Source organism: Eublepharis macularius, chromosome 14, assembly GCF_028583425.1.
Source record: "Eublepharis macularius isolate TG4126 chromosome 14, MPM_Emac_v1.0, whole genome shotgun sequence".
Lineage (NCBI taxonomy): Eukaryota > Metazoa > Chordata > Lepidosauria > Squamata > Eublepharidae > Eublepharis > Eublepharis macularius.
Genome location: NC_072803.1, coordinates 33,359,873 through 33,381,484, shown reverse-complemented (window position 1 = coordinate 33,381,484; position 21,612 = coordinate 33,359,873). Strand labels below are relative to the sequence as shown.

Below are 21,612 nucleotides of genomic sequence, written 5' to 3'. Positions count from 1 at the left end.
GTGTTTTTGTGATTCTCTGATGTTAAGTGAGTTGTGTTATTTTTGTGTAAGATAGTGCTGCCATGCCCTTTGGTGTTCCCCCCTGCTGTGTAACCTAAAGCTGTTCAAGAAATAAAGTGTTTTTGCCAGGAATTGTGTTTTTGTGATTCTCTGATGTTAAGTGAGTTGTGTTATTTTTGTGTAAGATAGTGCTGCCATGCCCTTTGGTGTTCCCCCCTGCTGTGTAACCTAAAGCTGTTCAAGAAATAAAGTGTTTTTGACAGGAATCATGCTTTGTGATTCTCTGATGTTAAGTGAGTTGTGTTATTTTTCTGTGTGGGGGACTGCTGGTGTAATGTGTCATAATGCTTTGCCTACTTGTACTTTGGAAGGGAGAAAAAAAAATTTAAAACTTTATTTTGTGTTGTTCTTGTTTTATTCTTTGTTGTGCAGTTGGTTCCCATCATAGGGAACAATGGGGCTGGCTGGCCAGCCATCTCTGTAGGTGGTGGGGGAATTTGAGGGAGAGTGTCTGTGGTTCAGGTGCTCTTTCACAGGGACCAGCTGGCACTCAGAAGTGTGCCCACCATTGTGGCACCCCTGGGCTGTGCAGAATTGCCCAGGGAAAGAGAGTTTAGAAGTTCCCAGCATAGGGAACAAAGGGAGAGGGCTGGCCTTTGCCAGCCTGTTCCTGGGGTTATGGGTGTGGGGCAGGTGGGGGTGGATTTGGGTCTGTGAGGGGCTAATGTGGGGATTTGGGTCTGTGTGTGGCAGCTGGGGGGGAATTGGGTTTGTGTGGGGCTGTAAGGGGTGGACTTTAGGGGCTGAGAGGACCTACTTGGGGAGGCCATGAAATGCCCCCCCCCAAGTAGGAGCAGTCTGAGCCTTGGTGGGGGGTGGGAGGAAGGGTGAGAGAAGGGCCCCAGAGGGCTGGGGGGCATTTTGCATGCAAAATGCCACCCCTGGCAAGACAAGCCTTCCCCAGCTGTCAGTGGTAGAGAAAAGAGCACCTACTTGGGGAGGCGATGAAATGGCCCCCCCAAGTGGGAGCAGGCTGAGCCTTGGTGGGGGGTGGGAGGAGGGGTGGGAGAAGGGCCCCTGAGGGTGAGGGGGCATTTTGCATGCAAAATGCCACCCCTGGCAAAGGAAGCCTGCCTCTTCATTTTTTCCCCATAGGAAATAATGAAGAAGATTAGCAGCAGCATGCTAACAATATGCTGCTCCTTCGCTTTCTTATGGGAGGATGGGGGGACCTGCTTTGGGGGGCCATAACATGGCCCCCCAAAGTCCAATCTGTCTGAAACTTGGGTGGTTGTTAGAGAAGGGTTAGAGGAAGGTCCCCACCAATTTTGGGCTTATTCGGTGGGAAAATGCCTCCCCCAGACGTCCGGGAAGACGGAGGCATTTTCCCATTGAAAAGCCGAAAGAAAGCCGAAAGAATCCCGAAACGTTTCGGCTTTTTTCTTTCGGCTACCCGAAACGTTTCGGCATTCCCCGAAACGTTTCGGCATTCCCCGAAAGAAGCCGAAACACTTTTATTTCGGCATTCTTTCGGCATTCTGAATGCCGAAACGCACATCCCTAGTGACAAATAGCTATGAAAAAAGGCATACATTCAGGGCAAAGGAACAGAAAATGGAACGAGAACAGTTTGCACCATTGAAGAATCAGATTCACAATGCATTTTTGGATTGAAACAGTCAACATGACACATTCAAAGTTGTCTTTACACACATGCACTGACAGTGCTGAAAAAAGGCAATTTTCATGAGAGCATACATAGTTGCATCAAGATTATCTGTGTGTGGTGTTTTACACACATGTGCTCCTGTGCATTAGTAAAAAAAGGTAAAAGTAGTCCCCTGTGCAAACACGGAGTCCTTACTGACCCATGGGGGGGATGTCGCATCATGATGTTTTCTTGGCAGACTTTTGTTATGGGGTGATTTGCCCTTGCCTTCCCCAGTCATCTACACTTTACCCCCAGGAAACTGCTCATTTTACCGACCTCAGAAGGATGGAAGGCTGAGTCAACCTTCAGCTGGCTACCTGAACACGACTTCTGCCGGGATTGAACTCAGGTCGTGAGCAGAGCTTGGGCTGCAATACTGCCGCTTACCACCCTGCGCCATGGGGCCCTTGTGCATTAGTAAAATAGCGCAAAAAAGAACTTTGCTACAACTAATGAAACTGTCAGTGTGCCAGCCAGATGCCTCTGGGAAATCCACAGGCGTCTTTCACTTGTTGCTTGCCCTCAGTGTATGGTATTCAGAGGTATACTGCCTCTGAACACGGAGGCTCTACTTAGCAATCAGAGTCAGTGATTTTGTTTCATTGGGTTTTTAAAAAAAATTCGTTTAGGCTAGCAGTCATGTTATTACATGATTTGGTAGCAATTCTAAGAAAGAGTCACACAAAAGACTTTGTGCTGTGGACAGTGTGCTTCAGCAATTCACCAGTTATACCTGCTTTTCCAGCTTCTCAAATGTCTGGTTCCTAACGGAAATCGTGGCATTTGCTGTACATCAATTAAACATTTTATCCCCACTTCTAGTCTCAGATTGCTCAAGGTACATGTTCCAGAAGACTGTCTGCCATTCCTTGGCTTTTCATATACTGAAGGAGCTACACCTCTCAGCAACTCATTCAGAGACCGTCACACTGTTCCATTTCATTCCGCTGATTGTACAAGATTTGCTTTGAAGTTTTAGAATGTTGTTTAAAAAGCAGCTCTGTACATTAACAATATATTTAAGCATGAATATGGAATCTGAGGAAGACAGATGATTGTGGCATTGGAAAGGGGGAAATGTAGCTCAGTGAAATATTAGACTTTGTGAAGTTGGAAATAATCTTTATGTAATGTGTGCTTTGATCAAAATGGGATAACCCCGCATATGCCACCCAGGGCTCTTTGTAGAGGAAGGGCATTTTAGAAATGTGATAAAAGGTGGTTTCATTAATCCATGGTGGAAATGCCAGAGCGACTCTATTCTGGGAAATGATTGTTGAATCAATCAAAGGCATTAGAAAGCTTAGATGCTCTTTAGGCCCTTTAGTCTTTATCTGGCCCCTGACGGCCCTATGATATTTTAATCAAGTTGCAGTAAAAAAAAAAAATTGCTCACAGTTTCACTGGGAGGAAATGAAGCAATGAATCTCCATATGTATTCGTATCGGTTTTATTGAACTGCTATCTCATACTCATTCTGGAAATATATAAGACCATTGAGCATCTGGAATATGGGGGGATGAGAAACTGTATTAGTTAAACACTACAGAATTGTGAAGTGATCATATAGATTATCCCATCAAGACTGTTGGGGTTATTTTGCAGTGTTTTATCAATGGACACGTGTATCAGTAATGTAGAGGTGGTGAGATGCAAATGAGCTTAAAGCTGCTGCTGATGTAATTCTGGAATTAATTTGAGAAATTATGATAATTAAGCCATTAATGAATGAAACATGAAATGCAGTACAAGGTGAAGTTCTCCTGAACCATAAAGCAAAAGAAGCAGGGAATCCTTCTCCCTTAATAATACCTTGAGAACAAGGCAGCTGCTGAAATACACAAGGTCTTTCTATTGCATATTTATCACACCATTGCTCTAAGGAACTCAAGGTACTGTACTTAGGGTTTCCTTCATTTATCCTTACAACAGCCCTGTGAGGTAGGTTAGGCTGAGGCCAAGTGAATAAGCCAAGGTCACTCAGAAAACTTCATGGCTGAATGAACCTTTGGCTCTTCCTGGTCCACTCCATCACATTGGCTCGATGTGCAAGAATAACATCCTTTTTGTTCGTTCCCACAATACTTCTGCCATCATCTTCAGTAAAATATCTGAACAAAGACAAAATATTACTTGGCAGTGGAGAAAAAGAAACAGCCACGACGTGGAAGAAGATGTCTCTGATTTGTCAGGAGGAATTTTTTTTCCTTAAATCATTGCTCTGAAAATGGGTTGAAGAAAAACGATGTCATTGAAGCTTAGGACAAAAACATTGAGAGTGTGCATGTGTGAGAGGGTCCCAGCACACAAACATACTTAGGTTTTCAAACGAGAACCTCGTGGGTGGCTCTTGGATTGTTAAACTGGATGTCCATCTGAGAATTCAGAGTGTTTCTTGCTGCACTAACACGTTGAAATTACTTTGGAATTGTTCCCTGGGGCCCAAGTAGAGAACAGTTTGATGTAAAAAAAAAATCAGGGCTTGGAAGAGAAGTCTGCTTCCTAAGTGTTTGTGGCTCCTGTCGCTGAGGAAGTCTTATTTTTTTAAAACCTGGTTTTTATGAGAAGAAACTGATTTCATATTAAATCGGTTTCTGTCTTTGTGTGTTGGCAGAGAGACAGACTTGTCAGGATAAACTATGGATTCTAGAGGTTCCCAGTCGGGGGCAGGGCTTGTGCATTAATTTAGAACTAGGCTTGCCAACTCCAGCCTGGAGATTTGGAGGCAGTACCTGTGGAAGGGGGGAATTTGTGGAGGGATTTCACCTAGAATCTATGGCAGGGGTCCCGAGCGTGGTGCCCATGGCTGTCACCTTTCCTGTTGCTTGCAAAGTGTTTTTAGAAAGTGGGCGTGACCAATTGGAGCTCCTGCCCAGCAGGACTTCTTATTGACCATTGGAGATCTGCTTGGCTATACAGATTAAAATAACATCGTTTCAGCAGCAACTGCCACCACAATATTGGTTTTATACTCTCTCTCCTCTTTCCCAGTTTGTCTGTGTGTCTCTGCTTCCTGCAACAGCCATTTTGTGATTTTGCCCATCGCCCTGTGTCAGAATTCCAAAGGTGCCCACAAGCACAAAAAAGCTTGGAACTTCTAGTTAAGATTACTCTCTGAAGTTGCCATTTTCTCCAGGGGAACCAATCTCTGTCATCTGGAGATCTGTTGTAATTCCTGCAGAACTCCAGGCCCCATTGGAGGCGGGCAACCCTAATCAGAACCATTGGCTTGCCGAGCAAGGGAACTGCAGAGGATTAGGCATATTGGCATTTCCTCAGCTACAGATCAGCTGCAAATAAACATGACTGCCTCCTATCCCTACAAGCATCCATTCTTGGACTATGCTCAGGTTAAGATGCAGTTGGTATTGGATCTCTTGGCCTTCTGAACCAAATGAAAGACATGCCTGTTTAGGCTTGCCATTCCCCCACCTGGGGGGATCCCCTGCTCCCACCTCCTCCCCCTGACCCAACTTACCTGGCAGCTTGGTGCACCCACATACCCTGCAGTGGCACGCTCCTGCGCCCCATAATAGGCCCATTTCGGGTCGAATTGGGCCCTGCTAAGGGGCGATTCAGCCCTTTGGTGAACATGGGAGTGCTCCTGGGCTGCCCTTTGGCCTATGTGATGATGTCACTTCCTGGAAGTCTCCCGCTGGGAGAATGAAGGGTCCTATGCCCGTTACAGAGGGCCTTGCACATTAATGCATTAACTACACTCATTTTGCCCCCAAGGTTTTGTAAAATGCTGCTCTGCCCCCCCCATTCTGATTGTACTGATGTGATTTTATTGACACTTGTTCTATTACTGTTGCATTTTTTTATCATTACTGTTTTTTTACTTACATTTCTGCTTGTGAAACACTTTGGACATTCTTGGAATAGAAAGGCAGGATGTAAAGTTTCTAGATCAAATGTTTTGGCCTGAGCCCAAGAAAGACATCTAGGGTTGCCAGGTCCCCCAGGCATGAAAGCGCAGGACAGGAGGGGCCCGGGGGGCAATCCAGAGACTTACTTCATGTTCATGCTCCCAAGCACTTCTGTGGCACACTGGGAATGACATCATTTCCAGCATGGCATGGAGGTGAGGGGCTGTGCCAGGGGCCAATTGGGTAAAAATCAGCCCCCAATCTAGCTTTTGGGCCGATTTTTACCCAGTGGTCCCTGATGTGACCTCTTGCTTCTGTGTTGTGCGAAAACATTCTGGAGTGCACTGGAGCATGCTCCAGGGGGTTCTTGTCCCTTTCTTGCACTTTCCCCCCTGCCAGCCAAGTGAGGCTGGGAACGGGGGATCTCCGTGTGTACACCATGCTGCGTACTGACCTGTAAATTAAGGTTGTGCAGAGTGCCCCCCCGATGAACTGGATGTCTCCTAGCAAGAACTTGCAAATTTGCTCTGCCGTACCACCGTCAGTGAGGTTTGTTGGCAACTCTAGTGTTGAGTCTCTCAGCTTTGCCTACCACATGGAACTATTTTGCCAGCCATGATTTCCCAGCAAAAGGGGATGGTTTCAAATTGCTCATTGCTGCTTTTTCAACCCCAGATTCCCCATTTTGACTTTGCTTCTCTCTCATGCCTACTGAATCCATGATTTTTTTATTTTCATATCATTTTCTCCTGGCTTGCACCAAATGTTGCTTGTAAAACATATGCCTTTTAAAGAGTTATTTCTGCATCAAGAAATAAATATTATATATTATGTATAAATTAAATGCACAGATTATGAACATTGTATGTATCAATACTATACACAGCAGATACAATCGTATGCAACATGAATATGTGATACAAACTCCACAAAACCTCATTACAAAAAACCCCCAGAGAACCAAAACCATTGACAAAGATATAAATGGATATCAAAAGAAATAAAATAGGCAACATTCACTCATCCCAGGTTTGCCAACTCCAGGTTGGGAAATTCCTGGAAATTTGGAGCCAGAGCCTGGAAGGAGTAGAGTTTGGGGATGGAGCTCAACAACAATGTGATGCCATAGTGCAAAGTTCCCCAGCCTTTTTGAGCCTGTGGCAGTTTGGGAATTCTGATACTGGATAATGAGCACAAACACAAATGGCTGTCGGAAGAGGTGGAGCCCACCACTAAATCTCAGGAAGTGAGTGAGATTATGCATATCTCTAATAGTAACTCTTCAACATTTCAGGCAGAAGCTCTGTTTAACAGGATGCCTTTTAAAATGAATATATTGTTTAAAAATGTTGTCTTATATACACACAGCTTATCTTCAGTCAAACAGCAACTTTAAAAAAATCTGCACAGCTATTCAGATCTCTAGCGGCCAATCAGAAGCCCGGCTTTGCAAACGTTCCACCTGGCCCCACCCACTTTCTAAAAACACTTGGCAGGCGCCAAGAAAGGTGTCAGTGGGTGTCATTGTGCTTATGGGCACCACACTGGGGAATCCTGCCATAGAATCCACCTTTCAAAGCTGCAGTTTATTTTAGAGGAACTGATCTCTGTAGTCTGGAGATTAGTTGTAATTCGGAGAGAACTCCAGGCCCCACATGGAAGTTGGCAACCCTAGTTTATCCCTACTCGGAGTCTTTCTACACAATACATTTTACACGGGGATGCTCAAGTGACTTACTTTCTGTGTGGTCTTATATTCAAGTGTGCTCTGTCTCCCTAGTAGTGCATGTGTATCCACAATGGGAGAACAATCTTTCACTTGAGATTCCTTGTATAAGATGTCTTGTGTAGAGAGACTCTCAGACAGATTTTTGGTGCTGTTGAGGCAGAGCTGACCACAGTTCTGCTTCACTAAGAAGCTGCATTCATGTTTTCTGTAAGTCTCAGGCAGGGATGTGTGGAAACATCCTTCCTAAATTTAGACTTTTAGAAATCAGTTTTTCCTTTCCATGGATTTCCTAAAATGTTTCTGTAGGTCAGGAATCCAAAAATTCATCTAGAAATCTGGCTTTGGTTAAAAATTTGATGGTAGCTCTGTGGCTTAAATAATTTAGAGGTAACTCACATAAAGAAAGGGTAATTTGGAATTCCAAAATACACAGAAAACACCAGCAACAAACAAAGGCAAAGGGGAAAGGGGCCTCTTCATACATCTCTATTTTACTAACAGTACAGCCTGAGTTTGCTGTGGAGGTGGGCAGATTCTCAGTGGAATCTTACCCAATATTTTTGACGCTGAGGGGCTTAAATTGGAGTAACGGTGGATCGGATTGCTTGCAGTGCTCATTTGGATTACCATCAAGTATGAATGTTTAGGATAAGATCCTCAGGGTTGTCCTATGTGGGGGACCAAGAGAACGGGGTAAAATTTTATTGTACATAACGCAAAGTCAGTGCAGGTTTTCAGCATAAGGACTGTGCAGCGCTGTAAAGATTTTAAGTGCAAGACATGTTTTTAATGCAAGGAATGGATGGTGTGATCGGTAGCACTTAAGTGGTAATGAAAACAATGGAATTGAAAAAGGGCTTTGCACACCAGGGGGCCTTTAGCAGTGCTTATTAATGGGTCCGCCTGGTACTCCAATAGCAGAAAATGTTTCTGCCAGGCAAGCTAATTAGACCCAGTGGCAACTTCCTAGCTAAAAATAGCTCTGAGGCTGCTGGACTTTTCACACAGGCCTTTTGTGTCACTAATGAAGCACCCGCTGCCACTTCCCATTGAACATCAGACTAGTTCAGGAAGGACACAGCAAACAAACATAGATATAGATCGACATTTTGACATTGCACTTAGAGCTGCCGTCCTGTGCATTCTTGCTTGCTTAGGAAAAAGTCTCGCTGAATTCAACTGGACATATTTCTGGGTAAACGCACTTAGGATTTTCAGTACACAATGAATAGACTGACGGCTCCTCCAAGCACACATAAATGAGTCTTACCATTCATTGCAGTATGATAAAATCATAATTTAATCATCATATTTTAAATTAATATAACGGGATGCTTCATAAGTTTTTATATAATTTTCTCCTGGAGTTTTGAAGTTTTAAATCACCTGGTCTTGTTTCCAAAGCAGGTCTGATGCATGAAAAATTCTTCATTGTTCTAGGTTTTATTTCTGGATTTTTACAGAACATTCAATGTTGATCATTTGCTGAAGTTTTGCCTTCTTTCAGTTCAGATGTCTCTCTCCCCCACAAGTTGTCAATGGGCACATGCACATGGATAAAATATTGCAAGAAAACAGCAATCTCTATGTGGACAAATGCACAGTTGTGTAAAAAAAATTCTAGAGTTTTTCTTAGGTGCAAGACTGTACAAGTGCATCAGTAAAACATTGTATAAAAAGACTCTTCATACAATCATATCAAGGTTGCTTTTGGGTTTTACGCAGGTCGGGAATCCAGACCCAACCTATGTACTCTATAATATGTGAAGAGGCTTCTAGCCCACCAGATCCTAGCTCAATGAGATGACTGATCCCCACCCTACCGATCACAACTAGGGGTTTCTAGTTTGTCAATAAATCTCAACTGAATGCTTGGTTCTGAACTCTTGCCTGTTGCAGTTCATCAGCACTGACGTGCAATTGATCCCCTTGGCCTGTAGCTATCGTCTCTGCAATCTGCTGTCAACTCCATTATCTCCTCATAAAGGTACTACGGAAAGATAGTTGGGAGACAGATAAGAAACAGAGCAGATGTGCACTTGGAATTCAAAGACCCCTCCAGGATGCAGCCTCTGAGCTTACTCAAGTTAGCTGAGCGCAGCATAGAAAGTAGGCTGCTTCATGCTGGAATTTCACAGCAGATCTGTGAACATTTCCCAAATATGTAAGAGCCACAGACTCTGTCTGATGAGTACTAGAGATTAAAAATGTGGCCTATTTAGTGTGGGAGGGAGGGGGGAGATGAATATGATTTATTTTACAAGTCGGTACATCAGAGGAAGTAACACAGTGGGAGCAGGAGATTTATTTAGGTTAAAGTATCTCGCATGTGAGTGCTAATGATTATAAATGGAATGTTAATTACTGCAGCCTGGAAATTAGGAAAAGAGATTTCAGGGCTTCCCCTCCGCAAACAATCATAGGATGAAAGAGTCTCAATAATCCTCAGGAAGAAAAAAGTCTCAATGATTTTCATAAGCTTGGTAGCTATGTTGTTCTGTACTGTAGTAGAAGAGCAAGATTTGGGTCCAATAGCATGTTAAAGACCAACTAGATTTCCAGAGTATGAGCTCTACCTTTGTCAGGTAGATTTTTGGGGATGCAAATGTGCTCCTTTCCCAATAAAGAGGTTCTTCCGATAAGACCAATGCAGCACAGACACTCCAGGGGCAGCTCCTTCATGCACTGTGAAGTAGAGATGCTTCCAAATTTCACATCATTCATTTCCTACCCTGGATCGTGGAGTTCTGAATTACTTATTTTTTGTTTCTAAAATGGAATGGATGTGTTACAAATTCCCCATTTTTAAAAATTAATGAATTTTGCACAGAGCACTCTGAGTGTGTAGTTTCTTGCAGCTTTCATCTCATGAACATCTTTCCCTCTCCTCTGCAATACGGAGGCCCCTGTGCACATTATTACAACACTACAAAAAAGCAATACGTTTTGACGTATTGTTTTATTGCACCCACTGTAAACAGAACAATCTTGATGTCATTGTGTTAAAAGTAGTATTGAAATTATTTTTGTGTGTTGTTTTACCACTGCATAGGAGTGCACCAAAAATAATATTGATGCAATAATAAATCACATGGAATTTTTTTTGCAGTGGTTTATTAATGTACACAAATGTTTTGCTAGCATAAAGACAAAAGTAGTTGCAAAAGAGATGTACGTGCTCTAATTTCAAAATCTAGTTTAGAAGCTCTCTTCTCTGAACTAAAATCAGGATGAATAATAATGAAAATAAATTGTATTATTTTTGAGTCCCTTTCTTTCTTTAAGCGCAGCTACCAACCCCAACCTCCTGATTGCTACAAAAGTGTAGGTACCAGGATCCATGGGAAACTACATTTTCTATCTTTGTTGCTCGGGTTGCTTTCATGGCAGCATTGTAGGATGCAATGATACCCTTGGCACCATTTTTTCTCAGCTTTGTAGCTGTCAGGTTACTATAAGCAAGAAAGGGAAAGAGTTACAGATAGGACTGAGCCCCTTATGTGACTTTACAAGCCCATTAAAAGCTGAGATTGTACAGCTCATAATAGGCTCAGAGATTCTAAACTGGAGGTTTTTTTTCAAGACTCCCAATTCTACCAATTCCAAACTTACCATTGCTGATTTTACTTGCTTTGCACAGGAAAACTTTCTGGCAGATTGTGGTCAATGGATCTGATCCGTTTCCTACACTATTTACAGTACAGCTTTATTTATTTTTGTTAAAATATTTATACCCCACCTCTCAATTTAAACAAGATCTGTAAGTTAAAAATAGTAATAAAACCTACTAAAGAAAAATCTAATGAACAGTGATTACAATAACAGGTGCTGCAGCACAAAAACAAGTTAGGTAACAGTGACAATTAACTAATTAAAATCTAATTAAATGATATGCTCAAGAGAATTCAACAAGCTTCATATGACATTTAAAAATCTGTACAGTAAGCACCAGTGGATATTCATAAGAGCAATATTCCCCAGTGGAGACATCACTGGAAAGGGTTCTGTCTAGGGTTGCCAGCCTCCAGGTAGTGGCTGGAGATCTCCTGGAATTACAACTGGTCTCCAGGCCACAGAGATCAGTTCACCTGGAGAAAATGGCTATTTTGGGAGTAGGCTCTATGGAATTATGCCATGCCAAGGTCCTTTCCCTCCCCAAACCCCACTTTCTCCAGGTTCTTCCAGATTTCACCCCCTAGATCTCCAGGAATTTCCCAACTTGGAGCTGGCAACCCTAGTTCTGTCTCAATGGTACAACTTTGAAAAGTGGGTATGGTGACAATAACCCTATGTCCAGGAAAGAGGGACAGAGATACCCCAGGTCCACTTGCACAAAATAACTTGGCCAGTTAGCACAGATGCCTGTGAATAGATTCATCCACACCCTTATACTGGTGATGGAAAGAGCCCTGCCCCCCAGTTTCCTGCTGGAGTTAAGCCAGTGAGATGACTGGGCCTCAGTTTTGAAATCATCCATCTGTTCTTGGCGATCCTGGGGGAGAGAGTCGATGAATGATTAACCCCCCCCCCCACACACACACACACCAGATATGTTACCATCATTCTTCTTTAGAATATTGTCTTACTGAGTGAAGGAAATTTATGCTGTACTGTGATTGCCGCCCTCTTGATGTCTTTTAATTATTTATGTGTAACTGTGATTTTAATATGTTTTATGGATTTGTAAATTTCACTGTGATTGTGATTGTGTTTTAACTGATGTAATCCGCCCTGAGCCCGTTTGCAGGGAGGGCGGAATAGAAATAGAAATAGAATGAAATAAATAAATAATAAATATCACTGTAGGAGTGGGGGAGGCTGAATCCTGTTGCTTACCCTACCAACAAGAAGGTGTTTTAGAGAGCAATCCTAAGCAGAGTTCCTCTGCTTAGACTTCGGGTAACTCTGCTTAGAATAGTAATCACCTGACGAAGAGAGCTGTGGTTCTCGAAAGTGTATGCTACAATAAAATTGATTAGTCTTAAACAGGGCTTTTTTTCTGGGAAAAGAGGTGGTGGAACTCAGTGGGTTGCCCTTGGAGAAAATGGTCATATGGCTGGTGGCCCCGCCCCCTAATCTCCAGACAGAGGGGAGTTTAGATTGCCCTCCCTAAACTCCCCTCTGTCTGGAGATCAGAGGGCGGGGCCACCAGCCAGGTGAACATTTTCAAGAGGTTCCGGAACTCCATTCCACCGCGTTCCTGCTGAAAAAAAGCCCTGGTATTAAAGGTGCTACTGGACTCTTTACTATTTTGCGACTACAGACTCACATGGCTAACTCCTCTGGATCTTTGCTTAGGATTGTATTGTTAGATTGCTAGAGAATGTGCCCAGTTAGCTGATGTGGTTATGCTTTTATTTTCTTTTTGGCTTTATGGATTTTGTGTTTTGGCTCTCAGATTTGGCTCTCTCTACTTATTCTGGACCTCACCCCAATAGGCTTCCTGCTTTTTGTATCTAAATTAATGTCTTTGCTTTTACTTGAAATAAGTTGCTGTTATTTTTTCCTGAGCTCTCTGCACATGCCCCATGATTCTCCCAATGCTACTATCTCAGGGAAGCGAGGAAAAGGTAAACTTTCTGACCTGGTATCTGCTGTGGAATTTTTTACTCAAGCTAGTTCAAACAAACAGGTATCTAGGGTACTGAATGAGAAGAAAAAGGTAGAGCCACAAATGCCACTTTTTGATCCAAATTTCACACCGGTGGCAGTGAACAAAACCTTCCCCATGACTTTTGAGAATTGCCTGGTATTTTTCCTCCCTACCCCTCAATGACAGGAGCTGCCTTTAGGGCACCACTGTGGGGACACCTCATATTTATGTATCACAGATCTTGAAAATTATTCATCGCACGCAAATAAGTCCTTCTCAATGAATTTGTCCTTGGGGAACCTTTTCGGCTTTGGAAGCTGAGCACACAGGTGTATAATTTTGGCAAGAAAAGTGCAAGTTTTCTGGGGCTTTTTATTTTCACGGGAACGAAGGAAAATGTTTTTTTCATAGATTTTTTTAAAAATTGCAGTCGATAGCGTGTTTTCATTTCTGATGTGTCCCATTTAAGAAAGGTTCATTTCCTCGGTGGTTAGTGACAGAAGCCTTGCTGGTGCCTATGGGGTGAGAGGGGAATGGAGTGGCAGGATGGTGCTACGTAAGGAGTGAGGGTCAAACATATTATTGGGGCAGCTCAATACAACTTCCCTGGCCCATTCGGCCCAGTTTAGTGATTTTCAGGGCTAGGAAGCTACAGCGGCCATGGAGACAGGCATACCTCCACAAGAACCAGCCAGCTGTCCCAGTCTTGCAAAAACAATGGGATAGGTCTTTAAAAGCTATATCTGTTGCTTCTGTGAATCTGAAGCTATGACTTATTTAGCCAAAAATTATTTAGCAAAAAATTATTGGTCACTACATCACCTTTGGAATAAAGGACTAAGTACAGCATCTATTTGCTGGCATTGTGACTTATGGGATGTGTCTCTTAAGTATATGCTTTGGGCATGTCCAGTTATTGGATCTTCTGGGAAAGAAGTTATTACTCCTATTAATTTTGTATTAGAACACCTGGAAGCCCTAGTCGCAGCATCTCTATAATCAGGAGAAAATGATCTGTGAACTATCTCATCTCAGTCAGGAGGAACTCATTTTGCAGCCTGAGGGCGAACTAGAAGTGACTTTTTAAAAAATGAGTTGGGTTGGGGTTTCCCCAGCCTGATTCAAATTTTCCTCAGACAGTAGCTGCTGAGAACTAATTTCTCAAGAGCCACTGGGGCCCAGTTTATACTGGGGCCACGGCACAGGGGAAATGGGGGGTTCAGCCTCTCCTCCACAGCTTTTTTGCAAGCTGAAAGGGCCCCAGGTATGTTATATGCTCCATCAGGGGCTCTATGCGCTCTGTGAGCTGTATGTGCAGCTCCACAATAGGGCAGACACCACCCCTGAGGCCTTTTGGGATTGGGTAAATTTTGTGGGGGAATGAAGCCCCTTCTCTCCCATACCACAGTCTTGATCTGAATCACATCCTTGAGGCACATGGAAAATTAGCTCACAGCAGCTGCCATCTGACTGATGCGAGTGAGAATCAGGTTTGGGGAACTCCTAACTAAATTGTTAAGATATGTTATGTCTAGTTTGGCTCTTCAGCAAGACGTTTTCTCTCTAAGCCTTAGTCTGCCATCTGCTATAAGGAATAATAATACTGACCTACCTTATAGGGCTTGGGTAAGGATTAGACATGGGCATGAACAGAAAAAAAACTGAACATGGTGTTTGTTGTTCGTTGCCATCCACAAACAATGAACAATGAACATTGACGAACATGACCTGTTCACGAACATGTTCGTTGTTCGTTGGGGCCTGCAGGCTCTCCTCCAGCCATCAAGATCCCTACCGCACCACTCCCAGAAACCCTACCTGAGCAGGCAGCAGGAAAGGTACCAGTAATAAATAATAGCTTGGCCCAGAGCCTGGCAGCAGCCCTGGAACTTGAAGAGGTAGATCCCTATCCCACCACACACAAAGAAAATTCAAGCTCCAATGCACTCTCCCTGTCTCTCTCTCAGAATGCCAACAGCAACTGTCTCTCCCTCACTGTTTGCAAAACCAGAGCTGGGAGCCCCCCTCCCGCCTGCTCTTTGCTTTCTTGTAACAAATTTGGAGCTCCACACTTGAAAGAAAGACCTGCCTATCAAGCTAAATTGGGCTTAGATTGGGGTTTCCAGGGCAACAGCAGGAGTTCAGACAGAGTTCTGGCAGTCCCTGCCTCCGGTTGCCAAGGGAATTGATTGCAGGTGCCAGATTGTCTGGCTTGCACCTGTTTGTTTAGAATGGGGCCTCAGGACCAGCTTGTTCGCAAACAGCAGATTGGGCTATTTGTGGCTTTTTTTAGTTCGTATAGCTGTTCGTGCCCATCTCTAGCAAGGATTACTGAAATCCCCTGTGATGTTAATTTATTTATTTAAAATATTTATATGCCACCTTTCCTCCCAAATACAGTCGCCCAGGCAGCACACAACAGACAGTAGAACCTTAAAACATTAAAACATTATTTAAAATGTATATAAAATATTTGATAATAAAATAAAAATATACACATGTACAGACACAACCAGAGAGAAGGGCCAGTAAGAATTCACTGGGGCACACCAAATAAAAAAGTCTTTGCCTTATGGTAGAAAACAATGTCAGAGGGAGACAGATGCTTCTTCCTGGGGATGGAATCCCAAAGTTCTGGTGCCACAATCAAGAAAGCCCTTTCTTGGATTGCCACCAGTCCAGCCTCAGCTGGCAGAACATCTTAAATAAGGCCTCCAAAGATGACCAGAGTGGATGGGCAGGTTCATATGGGAGAAGGCAGCCCTTATTGGGAGACTTGTATCAAGTCATAAGTGGGGTAAAATACATACTTACGTAATGGTGAGTGTCGGACTTGACCTGTGCAGACTTGGGTTCAAATTTCCAGCTGTGAAACTCAAGGGGTGACTTTTGACTCCAAACCTCTCCTTCCTCATTGGTATAAAGATAAAACAGGAGGGGAGAAACATGCTTGCAATCTTGAGCTACTGGAAGAAAAACAGAATAAAAATATGAAAGATATAAAGATATGATAGTCCTTCATGATAAGTCTTGCATTAGTATATGTAAGAGTGGCCCTTACTTAATCTTGCTATTCTGCCTACTTCCCCCCCCCCCAAATGTATTAATAAAAATTGTACAACATGGCGTCAACATTAATACCTGCTCGATACAAAGACTGATAGTGACAAAATAGGCAACCTGTACAACCTACTGAATCCCTTCAGACTCTCATTGTTGCTAAATAGACATTGGACAGGCTTAGGGAATTCCTAGACGTCAAAAAATCAGATCTTGAAAGTATGGATTTGCTGAAACTACTTCTTGTTCAGAAAGATAATCCACCTTTGGGAGCCAAAATTCTTGGAAAGACCTTTGATATGTTTCCAAATTTGGCCTAGTTGAAGTACTGATAATTTTGCTTTGAATGAAATGCTCCCACAAGCTATTGTGCCACATTTGTGGGGTCGGGCCCTGTTTCTCCTTCCATTTTTTCGCAATTGCGATTCTAGCAATGGCTAGGAGAATTGTAATTAATGCGGCTTTTATTTTGGAGCAATTCAACATTGGACGGTAAGATAGCAAAACTGTTTCAGGTAGGGCTGGCAAGTTACATCTTGTAATTTTCTTTATCTCCAATAAAATTTGTCCCCCAAATAGTTGGATAACTGGGCAGTGCTACTACCACCAATGTAAAAAATCACCCACCTGACCACAGTCCTGCCAACATTTAGGGCTAACAGTTGGATGGATTCTATGAAGCCTGGTTGGGGGTAAGCTATTCTGCTTATCTCATTTCCATCAAAATAGGAATTAATCTGAGGAAGGAACAGATTTATGGCTGAAAATAAACAGATTACACCCCTCTAAGCTCATTAACTTCGGTGGAATTAGACGAGTGAAACTTTGCTTAGGATGGCACTGCACGTTCTGGGCTTTTCAACGTTCACGGGGAATGTGTCGGAGTTAGACTCTTCTGAACTTGTACCCTTCCCAGTCTGAATGAGTCCTGCCTGGAGCCTTCACAGAGGACACAACTAGGCAATATGGCAGCCCACCCTCAGTGACAACTCAAGAGATGTCCCAACCATTTTAAAAATGCCACGAGGTCCTGATCCTGCTCATGACTGCAACATGGGGGCAGGAGGGGCTTCTGTCTCCCCCCTGTGCTGTTTTTCAAGAGGCAAATGCTCCAGGGAGTTGGGGTCTTGAAAAACAGGATGGGGGGAGACAGGACCCCCTCTTCTCCCCATGCCACGGTCTTGAGCAAGATCAGGCCTCTGCAACACTTTTTTCAAACAAGAGAATTCTTGGGGTAAAAGGCTGCAGCATTCCCAGGTTGTGCCCAGGGATGCCAGAGCTACTGTAGCAGAGTGGATAAGTGGTTGGATTGCAAGTCAGCACTCTGCTGGTTCGACTCCCATAGCGACCATGCGCTCAGCAAGTGTCCTTGGGTAAGCCATTCCTCCCAGCCCCAACTCAAGGCAAGAGTCTAAAAGCTAAACTACAAGAGATGAATTACATGAGAATGCTCACATGAAGGGAAATAGTAAAGAGCCTAGTAGCACCTTTAAGACTAACCAACTTTATTGTAGCATAAGCTTTCGAGAGCCACAGCTCTTTTCGTCAGACGTGAAGGGAGTTGCAATGTTAGCCGAGAAGCTGAGTTTTAAAAGACAGATCGGAAGGCTTTGTCAATTTCCCCTTTCTACAGAGCCAGCAAAGATTGCTCCTCAGAAGGTTAGTTTATTTCCTCTTCACCTCCTAGAAGGGGAGGTGAACTGACAGAGCCTGAAGAGAGGGGAAATTGAAAAGCCTTCTGATCTGTCTTTTAAAACCCAGCTAACATTATGACTCCCTTCACGTGCACATCCTCATGTAATTTGTCTCTTGTAGTTTAGCTCTAACAGAGGTGGTTTGCCATTTCCTGCCTCAGCAACCCTGGTCTTCGCTGGAGGTCTCCCATCCAATGACTAACCAAGGCCGACCCTGCTTAGATTCTGAGATCTGATGAGATTGGGCTTGCCTGGGCTATCCAGGCCAGGGCCTGAAAACTCTAGGACCTTCCAAACTCTAGAATAAAATGATTAGCTGGACCAGAGCTTGCCTGCAAAAATGGCTCTGCCTGCCACCTCTGTCACGGCTGGTAGCTAACATCTTTGGTTCTTTTTTCTCACCTTTCAGGGCAGTGACGATGACTCAGTGGATAAGAACAAGTGCTGCACGCTGTGCAACATGTCCTTTACTTCAGCCGTGGTGGCTGAGTCACACTATCAAGGGAAGATCCACGCCAAAAGGTTAAAACTGTTGCTAGGAGAGCAGCCAACATTAAAGGCCACAGGTAGGTCCAACGCTATTGAAGCTAAGAGGGTTTTTTTTTGAAGGGATGGAACACTCTTGTCTGTTCTGATTCTTGCCCTGGATTCTTGCTGAGCTGAAACAGGAGTGACTGGAGCTACGTCCCTCCTGTCTCTGTCTATTTGGGACAGCAAAGGAAGAAAATGGAACAAAAGCAGCTGTTCATTGCTCCCTTTGCCATGGCAACCTTTTAAAAAAAGTTGCTGATGCTCATTATGGTCTCCTTTATTCCTCTAGATGATCATCAGCCCATCATCCAAGCCTGCTGGGCTCTGACACTCCAAAAGTATCTGCATGTTCATGTTTTGTGAACATTTGGTTGCATGTTGGAAGTTGTTGCTGTCCCCTTTGGCTGCGCATAACCAATGCTGGAACTCCTATTAACTGACAGCTCAGCAAATTCATTTCTTTCTCCTTCCAACTCTTGTAGCGAGTAGATTATCATTTTGTTCTGAACTTGAGTGTGTGTGTGTGTAAACTGGTATTTTAAAAACTTTTTTCATTGGTTGGCCTCTTGAATTTTGCCTGCCATACACTTCACTGAGGCCCCAGGAACGTAGAACCTGTTAATGTTCACTTTTAAAATGTCAAATGTTGACAGCTGATCATTTAGTCATCTTATTGTTTGCTTAACCATGAAATCCTTGCAAACCTCTAATGAAGACAAAGAAGCTGAGTTTTCACCATTGCACCTGAATCCGCAACAGAAAATGTAGTGATGAATGTATTAGTATGGCAAATAGGAGCATACCAGAAAAGTGCTTGAGTTCCTACTACTGGTAGGGGTCACTGAAAGGGAGAGAAAAGGGGTGCAAAATTTGGGTGGCCTGTACCACCTTGAGGGCCTGAGGAACTGAAGTAATGCACCATTTCCTCATGGCAGATGTTACAAGCTCAGGACAGCACTCTTTCATGGAAACAATTCCCAGCTTCTCTATCAGCATTGGAAGATAATGAAGCAGGGAAAGAGGTGACAGAACAGCAAAACAATCAAATCCAAGAACAAGGTGGCGCAGGATGCAGCATGTCTGCTAGAGATACGTTCCCATGCATGGTGTGCCAAGTTGCCAGCGTCTGCTGGGAGAACGATAAAAGATGTGGGTGATCTTGTTTTACAACAAGAGGAACACTGAGAAGAGGCAGAAGTTTGCTTGATTAGTCGGTTCTGGATTGGGGGAGATCAGACCAGCAACAGAACCACTGTTCCAAAATGCAATATATCTGAAGGCATTTTCCATTTTACTTTTAAAATATAAATCTTACTGTTTATTTTTTAAATGCTGCTTTATTATGCATAAAAATAGAAAAGGAGAGAAGGAAGCAGTATTTTAAAAATGAAAAGAACACTGATATCAGTGTTAGATTTTAGTATACGGCACTTGCACTAACAAAATGAAGTTTTTAAATTGGCTTAGACTGTTTCCACATGGGTTGGTTCCACACAGAGGCACAAAATGGCACCTCCACTGTGGAAGCAACAGCAGCAAAGGTGGAAGTACATGGAGATGGCAACCCTGTTCCTTCATCAGGGCCAAGGACTCAGGCCTGGGAGGACATGCTAGCCCTCTCTCCAGCGAACTGTCTACATGGTACAGCAGTAGAAAGAAAGGAGGAAGACGTAGAGTGCTGCTAACCCCTTTTCCTCACCAGTCTGAGGCTTGATAAGGCCTTCATGAGGTGGCTTTGGAGGGCATGTTGGCCTCACTTGACCCTCAGGAGCAGCGGATGCTAACCCAGAGAAAGGCGAAAGCCCTTTAAAGGGTTAAAAAGTAGAGAGTGTAATGTGGCCATAAGCTGCCCTGCACCATTTTGAAAGTGGAGCTTTCCATTCTCCCAATAGTGGAGATGGAATGTCCACACATTTATTCCCTACAGCCACTTTGTAGATACCCCTTGGAGCTAGATTTTTTTTTTAAAGGTAAAGGCAAGCACCAAGTCATTACTGACCCATGGGTGGATGTCGTACCATGTGTTTTCTTGGCAGACTTTTTGTTATGGGGTGGTTTGCCATTGCCTTCCCCAGTCATCTACACTTTAGCCCCAGGAAACTGAGTACTCATTTTACTGACTTCGGAAGGGTGGAAGGCTGAGTCAAAGTTGAGCCGGCTACCTGAACCCGGCTTCTGCCAGGATTGAACTCAGGTCATGAGCAGAGCTTGGACTGCAGTACTGTAGCTTACCACTCTGTGCCACGAGGCTCTGGAGCTAGAGTAAAACAGGTTTATTTTTTCTCTAGCTTAAAGGGGAACTCCACGGAACACCAATGTCGTATGAATGCCCCCATTTAGTACAGGAGATTTTTGTTTTCTTTGCTGGGAAGAATCCCTGGGTAGAAGCAGCCTAACTGTGCTGAAGCCCTACAGGGAAATTAGAACTGTTTGCTTTTTTCATTTTTTATTTACAAAGTAATGTTAAATGTGTTGCTCCGTCATTCTGTGCCCTTGATGGATTTTAGCCTGCTTTTAATTAAACCTCCCCTTTTCTCCTGGTAATGCCACTCACCAGAAGGCTTCCTAGATGCTACCTTCAGGTATTTAAAAATATGTTTGTCTGGGCCTTACTATCAAAAACACAGAACAAATGTTAGATGTTATTCAAGATAGACAGTTTACACATTTGTATTTCCACATGTGAATAGATAAAGAAAACCTGATATTTCCGAGGCGAACAGCAAGTCATTTTTTTTAAATATTATTGGGTTGAGTCTGGGTGGTGTGTGATGTGGCAGGGGAAATCTTTGTGTGGTCCTGTGATGTATTTTAGCAGCCTTGCCACTAGTAAGCCATTAAAAACAGTATTTCATTTTAGCTATACAATTTAAACACCTAAGGGCAGAATCAGACAGTTGCTGAATAAAGGTATAGCACTGAAAAACAGCTTCCCAATGTCAGGTTCTCCCCTTCTGTCTGCAGCCATGCCTCCTGATGTGTAGTCTGTGTATAAATGACACATACCATACACATCAGTGCCATATTCATCATGTAAATATATCTATACAACGCATGTGTGCAGTCCAAACAAACCAACAGCAAAAAACAGGACTAAAACCATTGATAAAAATGTGAATGAATTTAGGAAGAAACAAAATAAGGAACATCCTGTCATCGCTAATGTCTGTCTAGAAATGCAAGGACCACTCTTCCTTGAGAAATGTTACTAGTTTTATGGGAATTTTATTGGCTTCCCTTGGCTGTTTGCCTTGAAAATTCCTCAACTGCTTGCTTTCAGTTTTAGTTTAATGCAGGATAGCAATCCAAAACCTGGGTTTGACTTGACTCTGTTGTTAAAATGCCAACATAGTCTAGACTCAGTACAGCCAGTGTAGAGTCCGCTAGCTTCAGTCGTACATTTTTGGCAAGCAGCAGATATAAAT

General features: G+C 43.3%; 1 protein-coding gene across 1 annotated transcript in view; it reads left to right on the top strand.

Moving 5' to 3' along the window:
* Positions 1 to 21,612, top strand: part of ZMAT4 (zinc finger matrin-type 4) — a 138,066-nt gene that overhangs the window by 36,888 nt on the left and 79,566 nt on the right. The window contains exon 3 of the mRNA XM_054998445.1: positions 18,066 to 18,222. Coding sequence (XP_054854420.1) covers positions 18,066 to 18,222 — 157 coding nt within the window. The remainder of the gene's footprint in view (positions 1 to 18,065; positions 18,223 to 21,612) is intronic.